General features: G+C 40.3%; 1 protein-coding gene across 7 annotated transcripts in view; it reads right to left on the reverse strand.

Moving 5' to 3' along the window:
* Positions 1 to 20,188, reverse strand: part of TUT7 (terminal uridylyl transferase 7) — a 66,926-nt gene that overhangs the window by 24,899 nt on the left and 21,839 nt on the right. For all 7 annotated transcript variants that reach the window (XM_060014987.2, XM_069540782.1, XM_060014988.2 and 4 more), the window contains 7 exons: positions 12,841 to 12,993; positions 9,773 to 9,953; positions 7,253 to 8,352; positions 6,690 to 6,840; positions 5,507 to 5,593; positions 4,796 to 4,896; positions 3,052 to 3,109 (listed from right to left, as the gene is read on the reverse strand). In XM_060014987.2, the coding sequence (XP_059870970.1) occupies positions 3,052 to 3,109; positions 4,796 to 4,896; positions 5,507 to 5,593; positions 6,690 to 6,840; positions 7,253 to 8,352; positions 9,773 to 9,953; positions 12,841 to 12,993 (1,831 nt within the window). The remainder of the gene's footprint in view (positions 1 to 3,051; positions 3,110 to 4,795; positions 4,897 to 5,506; positions 5,594 to 6,689; positions 6,841 to 7,252; positions 8,353 to 9,772; positions 9,954 to 12,840; positions 12,994 to 20,188) is intronic.

Raw genomic sequence — 20,188 nt, forward strand, 5'->3', positions numbered from 1 at the left:
GGATCACACAGCCAGAAAGCAGGAACCCAAGATTTAAAACTAGAGAGACTGATTCTAGAAGCCCCATTAATTACTTTGCTATACTGGCTCTAAATTAGATATCCTTTTTCTCAATCTCCTTCCCATTCTAGAATTTGACCCTGCTAACCACTTCTAAGCCTGTTCTCTAGGATTTATTCATAGCACATCATCCTGGTTCCTATTTTACCATTCCAATAGCTCTTTTTTCAGTGTCCTTCCCTAATTTCTACACTCAAGAATTAAAGCTTGGTCCTCAACTTCTCTCAAATGATCCCATGGAATTCTGTTTTATTCTTGGCTTCTGTCTCTCTTTCTTCCTTCAAGCATTTCAATACAAAACTGTTTCATTTTGTTCTTCAATCCTAACTGACAACTCCATATTTCTAACTGCTTGCTGTACTGTTAACTCTCGGAGATTATAGCTTCACGGCACGCTGGTGTTCTCTGCAAACATTCTCATTTCTCAAATACCCAGACATCAGCCTGAACCCTTATTTCCTACTTGTAGGTTCCAATTCTAGGAAATTTCCCTTTGGAATCTCTCGTATTCTTTTCCTTTTAGGATCACTGGCAACTGGTTAAGGTCCTTCTCCCTGTCACTTAGATTATATCTTCCCTAAGAGTATATCAGCTCCCTAAAAAGTTTAAGTTTTGCTTTTATGGGGTTTCTCCCCTCTGAAGAAACTTCAGTGGCTTCCAAATATCTACAGACTTTACCTTATCTCCTAATAGTTCCCACTTGAAATTCCTCTCAAAATGTACCAATCTTCTCACTGTCCTAAAAAATATATTACAGTGATTCTCGCACTCACATCCATGCATCTTAGAAATGACTTCTCTTCCTATCCTCTTCAAATCATGTTCATCATCATCTGAGATCAGAAAAAGCCCATCTCTTCCATGAACCTCCCCTACCCAACTCTTTTCCCAGAATCTCTCTCTTCAGAAGTTATTTAATACTTGCTGTAGTTTCTACAACTCATTTTAATAAATGAATACTACCACACATTGTTACACAGCCTGTGAGATTATCTTACGTTTGAGATCTGAAAGCTGTCAAAGACCTATACAGACTTATTTTTCTACCAGCCCTAAGTGCCCAACACAGTGCTGAGCACATAACAGGTACCCAATAAAATACATGGGGAGACTGCTTTCTTAATCATAGTCCTGTAGCTATTATTCCATTTTTGTTCCATGCAATCTGCATTACATTGTAATCTGTATGTAAAAGTCATTTCTAGTCTAAAAATGACCTATTTTTAACATGGTTCATTCTTAGGAAATACACACAGGTATCTAGGGGAAAGGGACGTGATGTTTGCAGCTTAATCTCATATGGTACAGAAAAAAATCGTGAGCAAGCAAGAGATAGGATGATCAATCAAATGTGGTAAAATGTTAACAACTGGTGGATCTGAATGAAGGATAGACAGAGTTCTTTATACAATTTTTGCTGCTTTCCTTTAACTTTGAAATTATTTCAAAATCAAAAGTCAAAACCTAGCTCAGTACTAAATAACTAATAGTCACGGAAGCTTAGCAATTTAGTTTCTTTGCATAATCTTCAAAAATAAAAAAGCATATGATCTTTAGAGGTAAAATTCCCAAAATGCTTGCTTCAATGACCAAAAAAATCATATCAAAACATATTAAAAAAATACTGATGCGCTAGGTTTTCATTAGGAGTAAATCAAAATTAAGTTTTTTTCCCCCATTACTTAAATAACACAGTATCCTCTTTAAACTCCTGTAAATAAAAAATGCAACAGGGACTTCCCTGGTGGCGCAGTGGTTAAGTATCTGCCTGCCAATGCAGGGTACACGGGTTCAAGCCCTGGTCTGGGAAGATCCCAAATGCCGCGGAGCAGCTAAGCCCATGAGCCGCAACTACTGAGCCTGCGTGCCACAACTACTGGAGCCCACGCACCTACAGCCCGTGCTCTGCAATGAGAAGCCACCACAATGAGAAGCACGTGCACCGCAACAAAGAGTAGCCCCCGCGTGCAGCTACGAAGACCCAACGCAGCCAAAAATAAATAAAATATAAATAAATTTATTTAAAAAAAGAATGCAACAAAAAGGGGCATTCCAGGTGCATATTTATGTGTATGTATGTATGTATGTATGTGTGCATGCCCATGCTGTGAATTTAGGTCTACTCTTTTTTTTTTTTTTTTTTTTTTGCGGTACGCGGTCCTCTCACTGTTGTGGCCTCTCCCGTTGCTGAGCACAGGTTCCGGACGCGCAGGCTCAGCGGCCATGGCTCACAGGCCCAGCCGCTCCGCGGCACGTGGGATCTTCCCAGACCGGGGCACAAACCCGTGTCCCCTGCATCGGCAGATGGACTCTCAACCACTGCGCCACCAGGGAAGCCCTAGGTCTACTCTTGACTAAGATATAAGAAAGCTTTCCATGGATGGTGCACGGATTTTAAGTTCCACAAAGGCAACGACAATATCTTGCTCACTTTCATTTTCAACTCTTAGCACAGAAGTTGGATGAACCACAGTTTAAAAGAAGACTCTCACTGTTAACAGCATCCATAGCTGCCTCTGACAAAGAGAGGCAGGAGAATATGCTAATGGCATTTCAGCTCTGTGCACAATTTACAGAATCTGCACATTTTACAGCTGTAAATACTTGTTCAGGGTCACACACAGCTAAACAGCTGTAAGTACAATCCATCACCCTAGTCCATGGTGCTTCCCACTATACTTCACATCACTGCGAGCAGCCCCTACACTTTGATTTACACAATGCTGATAAGGCAAAGCGATTCCCAAAATGTCCTGCGTGGTATATACTTTGTCTTGAAATAAAACTGACTGAGGCAAAAACATGCACACACATATTATAACCAATTCCTCAGCTTTTCATACTTAATCACATAAGATTTTTTTAAAGACACCAATACCACAAATGTTATATGAACCACTACACTGTTTCGTTGGCATTCATAAATTCTAAGTATGCAAAACACTAATAAAAAAGACAAAAATATTTTTTAGAAAAAGCTTACAGAGGTACCTGAATGTTTTTTGAGGACTCTTGCCAATTCTTCAATAGTTCTTACACAGTCCAACCCCTGCAAGAAAAATGGCACAAACAAACAAACAAAAAGGCACAAACTACTGAATCAGAAATGGAAGACAGGTTCCTAACCTTGTTATAGTTTCCATTTCCTCCAGAAATAACAAAATTAACTTCAAATTATTCTACATACATTTTTCCCTTTTAGGTGAGCGTTAATCCTCATTCATAGGAATATCCTAAGGATGTGGAAACCCTCATTGGGTTGCTCTTGGAGGCACAAGAAAGGCTGAAATCAGTGTCTCCAGAAAAGTCTCTGAACCAGCGAGGATCTCCATTTTTCCCCGCTATGTAATCATGTCACTCAGAAGTACTCTCTATGTGACAGAATTAATAAGAGGGAGCTTCTGTGGCCCGTCTTATTCATTCTGGGTAGACCTTCATTATACTTTAATTAAGAGCTGATGAAATGCTGTGGAGAGTAATTAAGCTCAGATTATTTCTCCACAGAACTAGTAAAAAATATAATGCACAAAAAGAAAGTCATACAGGAAATATGAATAATATTTCAAATATTTAAAAACATTTGGGCTGAAACATTAAGTCCTTCTGATGGCTATATACTTCTCAGAATATATTTGGAATTTAATTTAAAAATGCCCTCAAGACTAGTTTATTAATCATGTAAAAATTCAATCTTGATGATGTATTGGGTTGGCCAAAAAGTTCGTTTGGGTTTTTCCACATTACAGGAAAACCCGAACGAACTTTTTGGCCACCCGATATAATCAGGTCATTCCATATATTGGACCCAATCTTGCTTAGCCACCTATTCACCATAGTCATGCTAGATAACTTTTGACTATTTTCCCAAGTCAGATACATCCTCAAAGGATAAAAACCTGAAACTCAAAAAAGGCATAAAAAGATCCTGAGCAACAGCAGCAATCACTCCTTTGGATATACAGCATTTGGACTGTTATAAATAAAAAATGCAGTACTTCTCAGACTTTACACCTTTTCAAAAGTATTTTACATTTTATAAATGCCTTCATATCCATGAGGGCTGGCAAACCTTTTCTGCTTTGTGGACCATGTGGCCTGTTGCAAGGACTCAACCGGTGAAGTTACAGAGTGAAAGCAGATGTAGACAATACATAAATGAAGGGGTGTGGCTGTATGCCAATAAAAACTGATATTTACAACACAGGCAGTGAGCCATAGTTCCCTGACTCCTGACATACATGATCCAAGCTGATGAGCACAACCATCTCCTGAGGCAAGAGGATCTCACTTCCATATTAGAGATTATCAACCAAAGACCACATGTTTAAGGACTGATGAACCAAGTCTGTCTTGAATTCAGTTTAGCACTCTCCTATCACTGCACCACATTGCCTGCCTACTAAAAAACTTCTCAGAAAACCTCACGTTGGTATATTTATGTACCTGAGTCAGCCTAGCGGCTACGCCACTGGGACACGGGAGAGGCTGGTTTAGCTTTCTAGAATTCCCAGATGTTGCTTTCAAATCTAGTTTGCACTACAAGTTGCAAGCAGAAGCCTTTCTACTCCTCACATTCACTTCTCAACTTCTAAGTTATCTGACCAGACAGATTGTGCCAAATGGCATACTCCATATGATACATCCTGATAAATCTGGAAAATACCATGCTGTATTGTCAGTCAAGATTGTCAAATCATACTCCACAGCAAATGGAAGTTTTACGTGGTCACTGTACCTCAGCAGTTTCAAGTCCATTAATTGTCATACAGACGTCAAGGTCACTCTGTTTGAACCCAAATCCATTTTTGGAGGAGCCAAACAAGCTCAGTTTAGTTCCTGTTAGGGATATATGAAAAGTCATACCTAATTACCTGAGTACATTTAATCTTCTGATCGAAACAACTCTCTCATGAATCAAAAATACCCAGTTGTTAACTGTCCTATAACAATCTCATTATAATTATGTTCTTTTATTAACTAGTCATTTATTATAAATTATTTTCTCTCAAAATTTACTATAAATAAATAAATACAAGTTATAGAAGACATGCAAGATTATCAAATGCCACTTTCTTCTTAAATGCAAGGACATTTCAAGGAAAATGTGGATCACCTCAGAACATTTAATAATGTAAGCTTACTACTTTCTAAATAAATTCACTTTTTACAGGTCTGAATTTTGACTCTAAACCTAATACTAAATGAAGTTCACTTGTGGTATCTGCTAAGCAAAATACTACACTGCGTCTGTCTTTTCTATTGGCAAACTAGGATTGGGAAGACCAAAAGCCACCCTAGGTATATCACAGAACAACTGAAGCCCTGTCCCCCCCATCACTGTAACACTGCTTTCTTAGTCTCAAAATTAATGTTGTTGTAACACATGTACTCATTCTGAAGGAAAGTCACACTATCGTTCTTTACTTAAAGGTAAAAACTTATTTACCTGGAAACTCTTGTCTTATGAAACTTTCTAGGTTTTGCCGAATATGTTCACGTGCCTGATCTTCTAAAATTGTTGGAGAAAAATCCTCTGTTTAAAATAAACAGATACATTCAGAAACAAAGATTGTTCACATTCTCTGAAAAACTATATTTTTAAATAAAATCTAACTGGCTTAAAAAAAAATAAACAAAACTCTAAATTTTGTGTGTCTTCTCAGTAGACAGCATTAAGCAATGTAAAATAAAGACGCCTTTTGAAAGAGTCTATCACCAAGAACTGCTCCTGAGATGTAAAGCAGTCTGAACAAGGGTTCTGCTCCTGGGTTTCAGAGAGACCCAGAGCCCTATGAAGGCAGCCTTCAGGGAACTACACAAACTCCCCCCCCCCCCCCGCCAGGGTGAACACAATAGTTTGTGAGCATGTGCATATGTATGTATTTTTTCTAAAGAGAACCAATGGTTTTCTTTCCTCACTTATACTCTCTGAAGAGGTTTAAAAAAGAAATCCCTGATTCAGGATAAGTGTCTTCTGGCACAGACAGACATCTCAAGGTACAGCAATGTGATGGATCTTTCACTCTAAGCAGCTGCCATGCCTCTCCATGTAATGTTTTTCCTTGTAGAGCTTTATACCTCAGTATACCAACACTTCCCCAAACTGGTGTTCCTTAAAGGGCTGTTATAAAGGTTATTAATTAGCATTAATTAAAAAGTACTCTACGCTCAAATTTTGGAAAAGGGTTACATAAGACTAAAGAGTTAAATAAGTTCTTTACCATAGCATTTCTCAGAAGGCTTTATTATGCTAATGTGCCCTAAAAACCTCTACGGGGGGGTGGGGGGGTGGGCAGGATATAGAGTTATTCCCTACTTGACCTATGGAATACTCCTTGTGACGAAATACGATTAATGGCAGGCACCTAGAAAAACATTTCAAGGAATACCAGTTAGGAAATGATAGTACTCCAGTCTTAAGACTTAAAAATTCTCCCTCCGTGTCTTTCTCTAACAATTTTTTATTGCATGTCCCAAATGGAACAGGATACACAGAGCACTGTGGATACAATGGAGAATGGAACAGACTTAGCCCCTATAATGAAGCTAACAGGTTAGTGATTCAGATAACTCTTGAGAAAATGCCAATTTAATATTTTGACAAATCAAAAGAAATGTTAATAACTTACTATAACACTGAATGCAAACTTGATCTAAGATATTTGAAAATTTGGGTGTTAATGGTGGCAAAGGTTCCAGCTGGATTCTTTTGAAGTCTTCGGGACAGTCCTTCTTTAGATGACCCTCTCGTTTGCACAAACTGCATACTACTGTAGGAGACTGCAGGAAGATGGCAAAGCAAATAATAAAAGATTTAAGATAAAACTTTATTTACCAAATAAAGGGGTCTTGAATCTTTTTTCCAAAGTACACATTCTACTTCTCACATTCCAAAGGAATGAAAATATAATGGTGTGGCCACTCCAAAGTATCTGACATGGGGACCCCCTTTTGGTACACGCAGGAGCAAAAGGCAGTTATTTTTACTACCAACAGCATTACTTTTCTCCTCTGCAAATTCCTAAGAGATTAAGGAGGGAAGTGGACCTAGTGGGTGCACTGGAGTGAAAGAGCAACTTGTTAACCACTACCGAGAGGGGAGAGCCCTGTTTTAGTACACAAAAATCGAAAGTACATGCATTAAAACTCTTTCAAGTCTCCTAGTGCCATGTCTAGGAGTGGCACTGATTACCTTGCCTTTGGTGAAGATGAGTTTACTAAATTCATAGAAGAAATCAGACTGATCCGCAGTTGAATTTTCCTCGCATACATTTTCTTCTTTAAGACTGATTTTATTAAGTTCCATTAGTAGATTTCCATCCACCTGGTGTTTTCCACATTCTTTCAAGTCTTCATACTTAGCAGATCCACCTAATTCCTCATCCTCTTCAGACAGGGCATCCTCATCCCCTGATCCAGTGTAGGTGTTGTCTAACTCATCTTCGTTAGCAACATCATCCTCATCTTCCCTTCGGGAAATGGAGAGCCTGGGTTCTTCCTCCTCCTCCTCTTCCTCCTCCTCTTCTTCATCAGAGTGAATGATTCCTGATGTCTGGCCCTGTCTTGAAGGGGTAAAATGGCTTAGAGCATCTCCAAGTTCATCTGTACCTTCAATGCTTTCTTCATCAACATCAGCCTTGTCATCTAAAGTAGCAAATTCGTCACACCCTTTAGCTGTAGGATTTTCGAAGCCTTTTAAATGCAAAGTGCCATGAGTCTCGTCACTTCCTGGGCTGCCACAGATGACAAGCTCTCCACGTTTGCTACTACTTAAAGCTTGATCATCAGCAGTCAAAGGATGCTTGCCCTCCATTTCACATTTTTCTTTCTCATCTTTACTTCCTGTTTCTTGATGATGTACTTTAACATCCTCAGAGTCATCGCAAGTGACCTCTGCCTTGATATAGTCTGAGTTTTCCAGGTGGACACTGATGTGTGTGTTTCCCATTTCCTCTGTTGATGGGCTTTCAAAGCTTTCAGCAGTCTCTTTAAGAGTAAGTGATGGTACCTTGCAGGTGCTCGCAGTTAAAGTGGCAGCACCAGGACCTTGAGTCAAAACTGAGGTTTTGAGTTTATCATCTTTCGCTTGTACATCTGGATCACGTTTTGCTACTTCTTTAGAATGTTTGGAAGTACAGGTATCAGTACTCAGAGGCTTTGGAAGGCTGGATTTTGTAATTTTGTGTGGAAGAGCAAAATATTTATACGTTGTCCTTAAACAATGAAGTATATATTCAAACACAGGTTGATTATTTAGGGTCCTTGCCACATTTCTTTTAACAGAGTAGGGATCTGTAATGAAAAAAAAAAATCTGCTACTTCATACACTTCTATTTCATGTTTTAAAAATTAGCCTGCTATAGATAAAGACAACAAGTAAGCAACAGTAAAATTTATCATGTATCATATGCTTTTTAAAAAACTGGGGATGGGGAGTAAGAAGATACAGTTTAAAAACGAAAAGAAATGCTTTCTTAAACATCTGCTCTCTGAAGAGAACCCATTCTGTTCAGAACCAGTACCCCTTCCCTATTCTGTTCTGTGACTGCGGAGGTTAAAAAAAAAAAAAAAAAAATATGTCATCAGTGTGGCTCTTGTGCCCTCGGGAAGCGAGGTCTTCCCGCCAGGCTCTGCTGAGTGCTCAGCCTCCCCACTCAGCCAGGCCCTGCGGTTTGTAGAGCTTACCTCCACTCTTCTGCCCTGGGAAGCCCCATCACTGAACTGGCTGGACTGAATTCAGGGGCGAGAGGGAGGCACCAGGAGGAGACACCACTTCTCTCAATCTTTTCTCCTCCCCTAGAACTCCAGCAGGTTAGGCAATTGGCCAGAAGAGCTGAGCCAGAGAAACTGCAGGGGAGGGTTTAAAAATGTGAGATCCCCATGACTGCACACAGAATTTATGCAAAATGCAAAAAACCCTCTTATGCAATATAAGGCTTGAAAAAAATCAAGCAAAAATAAGAAAATTCCATTTAGGAGGTTCTTTAAATTATCTGAAGGAGGAGAATTAAGATTTCTAGTGGGGTTTCCACCTCCTGACTTTGTAAAGCTGAGATCTCATACATTTAATGAAATCTACAGGGCACATCAGTATGTCTTTTATACAATGGTTTCAGTTAAATGAACCTTAACTCATTTAAGAGTTTAAGTGTTTTTTTTAAGAGAAAAGGTGTTTTCATGAATAAGTTCTAAATGTTATTGCAAATATTCCAAAAATAACTATCCTTTTTCTCTATGGAGAGGAATCCAATGAAGAATGTTATTTTTCATGAGAAAAGGTATTTTCCTCAACCTCTGTAAAACTAAACAACATCAACAACAATCCATGAAAGGAGTGAATCTAAAAATCCAGAAATGAGAACAGCAAAGAGGAAAGTGGGATTTACACATCGCTTGGAAAAGACTTTTTAAGCATTTCAAGTTGTTAAAGCAATTTACAAAGAAAATAAGGACACAGCCAGCCATTCTTTTAGTTGCTTAAGTGATTAAGATGTTTTATTGCAGCACTTAAAAAACCCAGGATGAACAATTTGTTCCCTTGGGATGACTCACTGTAACACATGCAAGATTCTAGCTATCTATTTCACTTTTGGGGTCAGGCCTACCTTACATGTAGGAGCTGAAAAAAGACTGAAATAAAAAGCATGCTGTTAGACTGACACCTTAAAAAAAAGGTGGGGTGGGGAAATTAAAGATAAACGTTTTGAGGTACCTTCAATGGCAATGCGCTTTTTGGGCCAATCCTTTGATTCACGAGATACCGATTCTTTGACACGGATACTTATCACTAAATCAGCCAAATTAAATTCTAAAGCATAGAATCGAAGCAATTCCACCCAGAGCTGCCCAACCGGTACTGAAGGCTGGTGTTTTAAATCAAATATTAATGATACCTATTAACAGCAAAGAGAAAATATACAGGTTATTTCAGATGTCAGTACAATCTGAAAAATAAGAGATCATTCAAGCATCAAATAAAAAAAATCTGAAAAACCTTAGCAAAGATATGAATTTGACAGCCTATCTAGATAACCACATTCTAGGTTCTATTTCGATTGTGGGAAAACAGCATTCCTTCACTGAATTCCCAGGATTAAAGTATGTTAAAATCTAGTCATTATCATAGGAATAGACAGGCAGTTTTATGTAACCAGGCAGCACTCCTTATTTTGAAGTCTTAAGGGCAGGTGGAGAGAACTGTGCCCTGATTGCTACTACCCTCAGCACTGAGCTCTCCCTGTTCCTGCCTCTGGAGGGTGCCTTTACACAGTTACACACAGAAATGGGCTACAGCTAGAGGCACAGAGCAAAAGGAAAAACACTCCTCTCACTTGCTCTGAGAAGCTACATTAAGTTCATTGAATCTGCCGGTAGCAACTGATTTTAAAGTCAAATAAATAACTCTTGATATCAGAAATTAATACTAAGTTTTCCACTCACAGACTCATGACAAGTTGGGACATACTGTGATGGAATATAGTGGAAAGTACAAAGGACTTAGAAAAGAAAAAAATGGGTCCAAATACAATTTTGCCACTTCACAGATCTTAACTGCTCTGTGACTTAGCTTCTTCTTTCTTGGATTGGCAGTATAGCACAGAGGCTAAGAGAACTGGCTTTGGAGTGGGACATGCTTAGCTTTCAAATCCAGCTCTGCCATTTACTGGCTGTGTCTGATCCTGGTGAAGGTATACAAGCTGTCTAAGCCTCAGTTTCCTCATCTGAACAATGGGGATCACAGTACCCACCTCATAGGGTTGTTGGGAGGACTGAGTGAGAGAGTGTCTGTTAAGAGCTTAGCACAGTGCCTGGCACACATGTTCAAAAAATGGTCGCTACCATTATCTGCAGAGTAGGGATGATACCACCTATAACACAGGATAGTTATGAGGATTAAATCAGAAAACAAGGGAAAGCATCTGGCAGACTGGTTGCTCTCTGTATTTTTTCATTTAGGTATAGTCTTTTTAAATACAAGAAATCCATATACCATTGAAACAATGTCACAACTGTAAGATGCTCTTAAGAGGTAATCTAGTTCAACTCCCATATGCTACAAGAGAAGGAACTGAAGTCCAAAGAGTGACTTGTCAAAGGTCTCAATGCTTCTCAGGAGCAAAATGAGGACAATGTCTCCTGATCCCAGTCCAGTGTTCTTTCACCACACCATGCAATTTCGACACTGTCGAGGTCTCAATTTCAGAAGTGGCAGCATGATTTATCTCTCCAATTAGCATTCAAATGAAAAGATAAAGTATTTAATTGGACTTTCAGCAATAGCTTTTCCTTCTAGGGTATACAAATTTGTTTCCAATCACACTTTACTATATCAAGCTTCAAAACAAGTGGTATGGTATTTTATTAATGCCACATACTTATTCACTAAATCTTAACCACAAAGGTTCTGTGAAATAAGATAAAGTTATTAGGTGGGCTTACAAAGCAAAACTGATTAAAAATGGAAGTTGTCTAGGTCCCACACACTATAGTCGAGGACACAAAGAAAACCCCAGAAATGGAAAGCTTCATTAGATCTCACCTCTTTATCCATATATTCAGCATTACTAAGGATTTTTAAGCATCTCACTGAAATGACTTGATTATATCATAACATGGAACTTAAGAGACCTTTGATATATCTAGACTAGTGGTACTTACACTTTTTGTTGTTGTTGTTGTTATTGTTTCTGCTTTTTTAACGTAGAGAACACTTTCTTTCTCAAATAAAATAAGACTAGCAACTAGCATTTACAAAGTGCTTACCACATGCTCGGCACTGAGTGAAGCATTCTATAAATTAGTGACTATGAGAGGGTACCAATATCATCCCCATTCACAGGTGAGGAAACTGGGGCACAGAAAGATTAAGTCACCTGCCCAAAGACACACAGCTAGGAAGTGGGAGAGCTGCATTTGTGTTTGTAAATTCAAATATTCTGGCTCCACAGCCTGTGCTTTTAGCCACTCCTGGAACCCCAAATAGAAAACTGATACCAGCAGCGTGCTCCGGCGGCAGCAGGGGTAGAGTGCCACCCCCACCCTCTTCCCCTCAACTCTCAAGGATTCCAGAAAACACACCTGGAGAACATATGATTCACCATTATCTCCTCATTTTAGGCATGAGTAAATAAGGACTAAAAGAGTGACATGACCTGTTTGCGAAGAGCTAGGATAAGAATCCAGGTCTCAGAAGTATTTTGTGGGTATTACTGTCATTTTACCCCAAAGGGTTATGGGGAAGCTCATGGAGTCAAGGACCATTTACCAATTTGGGTCAGAATCCTACTGTTATTACTAGTATAATTACATTGTTCAGATTTTTGTTTGAAATTCTAATGGCAATTCTTTCCTTTTGCATAAATTCTCCTGCCCACCCCTAATAGTATGGATACGGACAAGTACACTAGACCACAGACTTATTCACTGTTATTTTAGTAATTTGAGGTTAGTTAACTTTTCATATATTTAAACCTCATAATACTGTCTAAGACCTAAGCTCTTAGAGGACAGATGGGAATTTATCTCTGAATTCTCAGCCTCTTTCACAGCACCTTGCACACAGAAGAAACCACATAAGTAACTGTGGATTCAATGATTTGAATTTTACCTTTTCTCATTACTTGTCTATTCAAAGGACTGAATAGACTAGGAAACCAAACAGCCACGAAATAGTTAAGATAGTTGAGGAAAGAAGAGAGGAAGAACTGAGTAACTCATAAACTGCACAATTAGCAACAAATTAAAAATAGACAGTAAAACTAGAAACAAGGGAGAACAGACCTGTCCCCTTTTAACGGGCATTTCTTTTGGTGCCTCTTCTTTTGCTGAGTCTGCGTCCCCTGCAGCATTATCAGTGTACTCCCAGGCCACAGAGTCTTTCTGAATTTCTTTAAGGTTGAAATTCCCTAGTTTGTTTAATGAGAATCCTTCAATCTGGGAAAAATTAGACACATACTATTATAAGGCAGAAACGATTTTATATCAATCAGAGCATATTAATCCTGGAAGAAATGAAAAGTAACATACTTTAGTTCACTGAAAATATAAAAGGTATTTTTTATAAAAGGAGTATCTTTGAGACATCTGTAAATTTAAAGGAAAAATCAAGGTTTTGATTTGCAAAAGAATTGGTGATTTTTGGAAATAATTCTTTAGTAAATACTCTAAGAGAAGGCAACATGGCTAGGCCTAAGGTCATGGTTCTGGAATAAAACCACCTGGGCCCAAATCTCACTCCCTCATGTACTAGCTGTGAGACCTTCAGTAAGGTCCTCATTTTCTTTAGGTTTCAGGCTCCTGTAAAAAGGGATAACACCAGAATCTCCTTCATGGGATAGTTATGGAATAAAATAATGGACACAAAGCATTCAGATACAGGGTATGGCACATAGTAAGTGTTTAAAAAATATAAAGTGTTTCTTTTGACATTGTTAAGATGCTAAAGAAAAGTCTAGGCTCAAAAGGTCTAAGAAATGTGGAACAAATGTGAACAGGTTTCTTTACTGCAGGTACAAAGGGATGTATCACAGCCTTTTAGACAGGTTAATGTACATAGTGAATTGTGGGGTGGGGTGTGTCTGTGGTAGCCCCAGTTCCCCAATGTATTTCCACATCAAATGGACTACTTCTTTGGTTTAGCAGACAGAGCAATCCTAAAACAGAAGACATCATGTCCTGCTCATGACAGTTTCCTTCTTACTCAGGATGAAATTCAGTCTTTTCTAGGGCCTAGGTAATCTGGTCCTTTGCTATTACTCTGACCCATTTTCTCGATCTGTCCTCCTGGCTTGGAGCTGACATCTGCTATTCCCTCTGCTTGGAAGGCTCTTCTCCCTAAATCAGCTAACCCATGCAGCTAACACATTCAGGCTCTGCTCAAATATCTTTGACTCTAAATAACTCCTCCTCTTTCACTCTGTCCTTCCTACCCTGGTTTATTTTTCCTCAGAGAATGACCACCACTTGATATGTACCTATTTCCCTTTCTCACCTTATGTAAGGTGTTTCTCTGGCTGCTTTTGAGTTTTGCTCTTTAGTTTTGGTTTACAGCAGCCTGACTATGATGTGCTAAGCATGCTTCTCTTTGAATTTATCTTACTTGAGGTTTACTTGGCTTATTGAGACTGTAAGTTTGTCTTTTTGTCAAATTTGTGAAACTTTATGTTTTTCTATCCCCTTCTCTTGCTCCTCTCCTTCTGGGGCTCAAACTACCCATAGGTTAGATTTTTCTGAAATTGTTCCACAAGTCCCTGAGGTTTATTTATTTATTTTAAAACTTTTTTTCTTTTTCTTCTTTAGATTAGTTTCTACTTATCTATTTTCATATCTATTGACTCTTTCCTATGTCACCTCCACTCTGCTATGATGCCCATCCAGTAAATTTTTTTAATTTAAAATAATGTATCTTTCACTTCTAAAATTTCCATTTGCTTCTCTTTACACTTCCTAATTCTCTGGCTGATATTCTCTATCTCTTCAAGTTATCGCAAGTGTGCTTCCTTTGTCTCATGGAGCAGTTATAATAACTGCTTTTAAAGTCTTTGGTATCTTATCTTGGGCTTGGCATCTGTTGATTTCTTTTCCCTGAGAGTGTGTCCCATTTTCTTGGCTCTTTGTATTGTTGAGTATTTTTGGATTGCATTCTGGATATTGTGATACTATAATGTATTGTGAAAATTCTGGATTCTTTATGTTACTCCAATACGTGTAGCTACTTTTGTTTTTTGTTTTTTTTTTAAACATCTTTATTGGGGTATAATTGCTTTACAATGGTGTGTTAGTTTCTGCTTTATAACAAAGTGAATCAGTCATACATAGACATATGTTCCCATATGTCTTCCCTGTTGTGTCTCCCTCCCTCCCACCCTCCCCATCCCACCCCTCCAGGCTGTCACAAAGCACCGAGCCAATATCCCTGTGCCATGCGGCTTACTTTTGTTTTATAGGTAATTAACTGCTTAGACAAAATGCAGATTGTCACCTCTCTGGTAGACAGCAGCTCCGACCTCAGCTCAGTTTAGTAAGCCTTGGCTCTTAACTGTTTTCAGTCTGCTTCAAATGTATGGTTTATAAGTCTGTAATTTATTTTAAAAATTCTCAGTCATTATTACTTCAACTTTTCTTCTGTTTCTCTTTCTTCTTTTCCAGGTATTCCCATTATACATGCATTACAACCCTTAGTAATTGTCCTACAGTTCTTAGCTATTCTGTTCCATTTCTTTTTCATTCTTTTGTTACTTTTTGCTTTGCAGTTTGAGACGTTTCCATTGAATAAAGCTCACTGATTTTTTCCGCAGCTTTGTCCAGTTTCCTGATGAATCCATCAAAGGCATTCTTCATTTTTGTTAGTTTTGATTTTTAGTATTTCCGTTTGATTCCTTCCTCGAGTTTTCATCTCTCAGCTTATATTATCTATTTGTTTTTGCATGTTGACCATTTTTTCCTTTAGAGCCCTTAGCATATTCTTGTTTTTTAAACTCCTGGTCTGATAATTCCAATGTTTGCTCTGTTTCTTCACACTATGTTATTTGCCTTTTAGTATACCTTGTTATTTTTTTGTGGAACGCTGGGTAAAGTATAGGCCTGGGGTGTGAGATTTTCTTTTACCTGGCTAGGAGTCAGGCTATGTACTGTTTGTTGTAGCTGTACATGTCAAGGGGCTATAACTTATGCTGGTATCCTTGTTTTTGTCTCCTGTATTGCTTTTGGGTTTCCTAAGAGATTTCTTCTTATATGAGGTCTGTCTGTTGTAATCCCATTATTACACCGGAGGCCTAATGATGCTGTAGTAAGGTGTGAGGGGAGGGGAAGCATTCTACAGTCCTATGTTCAGATCTCAGTCTTTTAGTGAGACTGTGACCTTCACAAAGTGCTTCTCAGTCCTGCGCACCTGAGGGGAGACAGGAAACTACAGAGGGTTGGAGTTGGTATTTTTCCTTTACCCGGGTCAGTTAGGCCCTGATAAAACTCAAGGTGGTCAGGCTCTGGTAAAACAGTTTCCCTTGAGGGCAGGTTTCTGTTTCTAACAGCAGAATGCTCCAGGCAATTTCAAAATGGCTAGCCTTTCCCTCAAAGGGGATTTTTCTTAGATCTTTACCCTGACAACCTGGTGGGCATTTTTGCAGATAAAACTCATGAAATCAGCCCCCTAAGACTGGCCCCCTATTTGTTTCTCACTTTCAAGCTTATCCAAACTGAGCCTCCAGAATCAGAGACCATGTGTTCCTACCCTGGTGGCCGTTCCATGGGCAGGATTCTGGGCTTATGCTCTGACAACTTATATATTTGCCTGTCTCTCCAATTTTGGGGGCAGTGGTTTTCCTCATGACCTCAATTCTCTAATGGATCTAAAAAGAGTTGTTGATTTTCAGCATGTTCAGTCTTTTTCTTTTTGTGAGGATAGAGTATTGACTTCCAATCTCCTTATATGGCACGCTGGACTGGTTCAGAAGTCAGTCAGTGATGTACTGAGTTCCCACACAGAATTAAGGGTTCCACTTCTCTATATCTTCCCTTTCTGGTTTTTCTTCCCCTTATTATCTGGTGGCCTTAGTTCCTCTGGCCAGAAAGAGTACTGGTTTTTCTACCAGGGTTGCCTTCAGGGGTAAAGCCACTGAAAAACAGAAACTCACTCTGTGTTGGTCACTTGTTACAGGTTTTGACTTCTCTCCAAAGTCTGTTTGCATTTGTTCAGTCTCCAGAGCCTTCACGTTGTTGTTTTATGTATTTTGTTGAGAATTTATAGCTGTTTATTTCCAGAAGGATCACTTGTTTTAGGAGTTCACACCTACATACCGTAAGTGGAACTTGCCTTTCTATTGAAGGGGGAAAGGACTACATCTGTTCTACCTGTAGAGTTCCAGGAACTCTACATTCCTGATCTCATTTCAAAAATTTGCAGATGAGTCTTTCACCAAGGCTCAGAGATTAAATAACTTGTTCAAGGTCACAAGGATTTAAGTGGCAAATCCTGGGTGAATCTCAGGGCTGCCAAACTTTAACACTACTCTTCTTTCTACTATATTATCTGGCATTCTTAAAGTGTAAATAACTATTTCCTAAGGGTTACGTTTACATAATCTAAAATAAGGAAGATTCCAAATAATATCTACTAGGAGACTAGTAAAATATTGTTGTAGGGGATAAAAGATGCCAAGAACACAGGGTTAAGCCTATTCATCATTCACAACTCACATATCAATATCTAATGATGATAAATGGGAATTTTAATTGGGAGTAAAACGTCAGAGAGATAATCTCCAACATGGAAGAAATCTGAGTAGGTTGGGAGAGAATGGCTGAAAGATTTTCGAAAACACAGATCTGAGCACAGAGATACAATACTCTAAACTTCTTGACAGAGAATTTAGTCTTACTCATCTGTGTATTACCTTCAGGGCCTAGTGCAATGACTAAAATACAGAGTGCTTTAAAAATTTTGAAGGAGTTAACAGTTTAGATACTTTCATGCACCTAATTTTGAGGTTCTCAATAGATTTTCTGCAGAAAGAGTGATATAAAATATCTGGCATGAACAAGGCACTGAATTTCTTTTCTCTCACTTGCTTCACATTTTTGACCAAAAGACCCTAGCAGAAGCCAGCACACTGATACTTGACTAATTTAAAATGCTGAAAGCTACAGATCACTTTGGTTCAGGCAGCAGAGTTTGCCGTATTTGACACACAGAATTCAATCTAGTATTTGGCCACCACATACTTGTTTTTGTTATTAAATCTTGAATAGGCGGGAGGGGAAGATGGCGGAAGAGTAAGAGGCAGAGATCACCTTCCTCCCCACAGATACACCAGAAATACATCTACATGTGGAACAACTCCTACAGAACACCTACTGAACGCTGGCAGAAGACCTCAGACCTCCCAAAAGGCAAGAAACCCCCCCACGTACCTCGGTAGGGCAAAAGAAAAAAGAATAAACAGAGGCAAAAGGATAGGGACGGGACCTGCACCAGTGGGAGGGAGCTGTGGAGGAGGAAAGGTTTCCACACACTAGGAAGCCCCTTTGCGGGCGGAGACTGAGGGTGGCGGAGGGGGACGCTTCGGAGCCGCTGAGGAGAGTGCAGCCACAGGGGTGCGGAGGGCAAAACGGAGAGATTCCCGCACAGAGAATCAGGGCCGACCGGCACTCACCAGCCCGAAAGGCTTCTCTGCTCACCCGCTGGGGCAGGCAGGGTTGCGAGCGGAGGCTCGGGCTTCGGTTGGAGCACAGGGAGAGGACTGGGGTTGGCTGCGGGAACACAGTCTGAAGAGGTTAGTGCACCACGGCTAGCCGGGAGGGAGTCTGGGAAAAGATCTGGAGCTGTGAAGAGGCAAGAGACTTTTTCTTCCCTCTGTGTTTCCTGGTGCGCGAGGAGAGGGGATTAAGAGCGCTGCTTAAAGGAGCTCCAGAGACGGGCGCGAGCCGCGGCTAAGAGCGCGAACCCCAGAGACGGGCGCGAGCCGCGGCTAAAAGCGCGGAACCCAGAGATGGGCGCAAGCCGCGACTAAAAGCGTGGACCCGAGACGGGCGCGAGCCGCGGCTAAAAGCGCGGACCCCAGAGACGGGCGGGAGACGCTAAGGCTGCTGCTGCCGCCACCAAGGGGCCTGTGTGCGAGCACAGGTCACTATCCACACTCCTCTTCCGGGGAGCCTGTGCAGCCCGCCACTGCCAGGGTCCCTGAATCCAGGGACAACTTCCCTGGGAGAATGCACGGCGTACCTCAGGCTGGTGCAATGTCATGCTGAACTCTGCCGCCGCAGGCTTGCCTTGCACTCCGCGCCCCTCCCTCCCCCCGGAACCGAGTGAGCCAGAGCCCCCGAATCAGCGGCTCCTTTAACCCCGTCCTGTCTGAGCGAAGAGCAGACGCCCTCCAGCGACCTACACGCAGAGGCGGGGCCAAATCCAAAGCTGAGCCCCTGGGAGCTGTGAGAACAAAGAAGAGAAAGGGAAATCTCTCCCAGCAGCCTCAGGAGCAGCGGATTAAAGCTCCACAATCAACTTGAAGTACCCTGCATCTGTGGAACACATGAATAGACAACGATTCACCCCAAATTGAGGAGGTGGATTTTGAGAGCAAGATTTATGATTTTTTCCCCTTTTCCTCTTTTTGTGAGTCCGTATGTGTATGCTTCTGTGTGAGATTTTGTCTGTATAGCTTTGCTTCCACCATTTGTCCTAGGGTTCTATCCTTGTTTTTTTTTTTGTTGTTTAAAAATTTTTTCTTAATATTTTTTAATTTAATAACTTTATTATATTTTACTTTATCTTCTTTCTTTGTTCCTTCCTTCCCTCCTTCCTCCCACTGTCCCTCCCTCCCTCCTTTCTTTCCTTCTTTCCTTTTCTTCCTTCTTTCTTTCTTCCTTCCTTCCCTCATTTCTTTCTTTCTTTCTTCCTACTTCTACTAATTCTTTCTCTCTACTTTTTCTCCCTTTTATTCTGAGCCGTGTGGATGAAAGGCTCTTGGTGCCGCAGCCAGGAGTCAGTGCTGTGCCTCTGAGGAGGGAGAGCCAACTTCAGGACACTGGTCAACAAGAGACCTCCCATCTCCACATAATATCAAATGGCAAAAATCTCCCAGAGATCTCCATCTCAGCACCCAGCTTCACTCAACGACCACCAAGCTACAGTGCTAGACATCCTATGCCAAACAACTAGCAAGACAGGAACACAACCCCACCCATTAGCAGACAGGCTGCCTAAAATCATAATAAGTCCACAGACACCCCAAAACACACCACCAGACGTGAACCTGCCCACTAGAGAGACAAGATCCAGCCTCATCCACCACAACACAGGCACTAGTCCCCTCTACCAGGAAGCCTACACTACACAACCCACTGAACCAACCTTAGCCACTGGGGACAGACATCAAAAACAATGGGAACTACTAACCTGCAGCCTGCAAAAAGGAGACCCCAAACAGTAAGATAAGCAAAATGAGAAGACAGAAAAACACACAGCAAATGAAGGAGCAAGATAAAAACCCACCAGACCTAACAAATGAAGAGGAAATAGGCAGTCTACCTGAAAAAGAATTCAGAATAATGATAGTAAAGATGATCCAAAATCTTGGAAATAGAATAGACAAAATGCAAGAAACATTTAACAAGGAGCTAGAAGAACTAAAGA

The sequence above is a fragment of the Delphinus delphis genome, chromosome 6 (genome assembly GCF_949987515.2).
Source record: "Delphinus delphis chromosome 6, mDelDel1.2, whole genome shotgun sequence".
Lineage (NCBI taxonomy): Eukaryota > Metazoa > Chordata > Mammalia > Artiodactyla > Delphinidae > Delphinus > Delphinus delphis.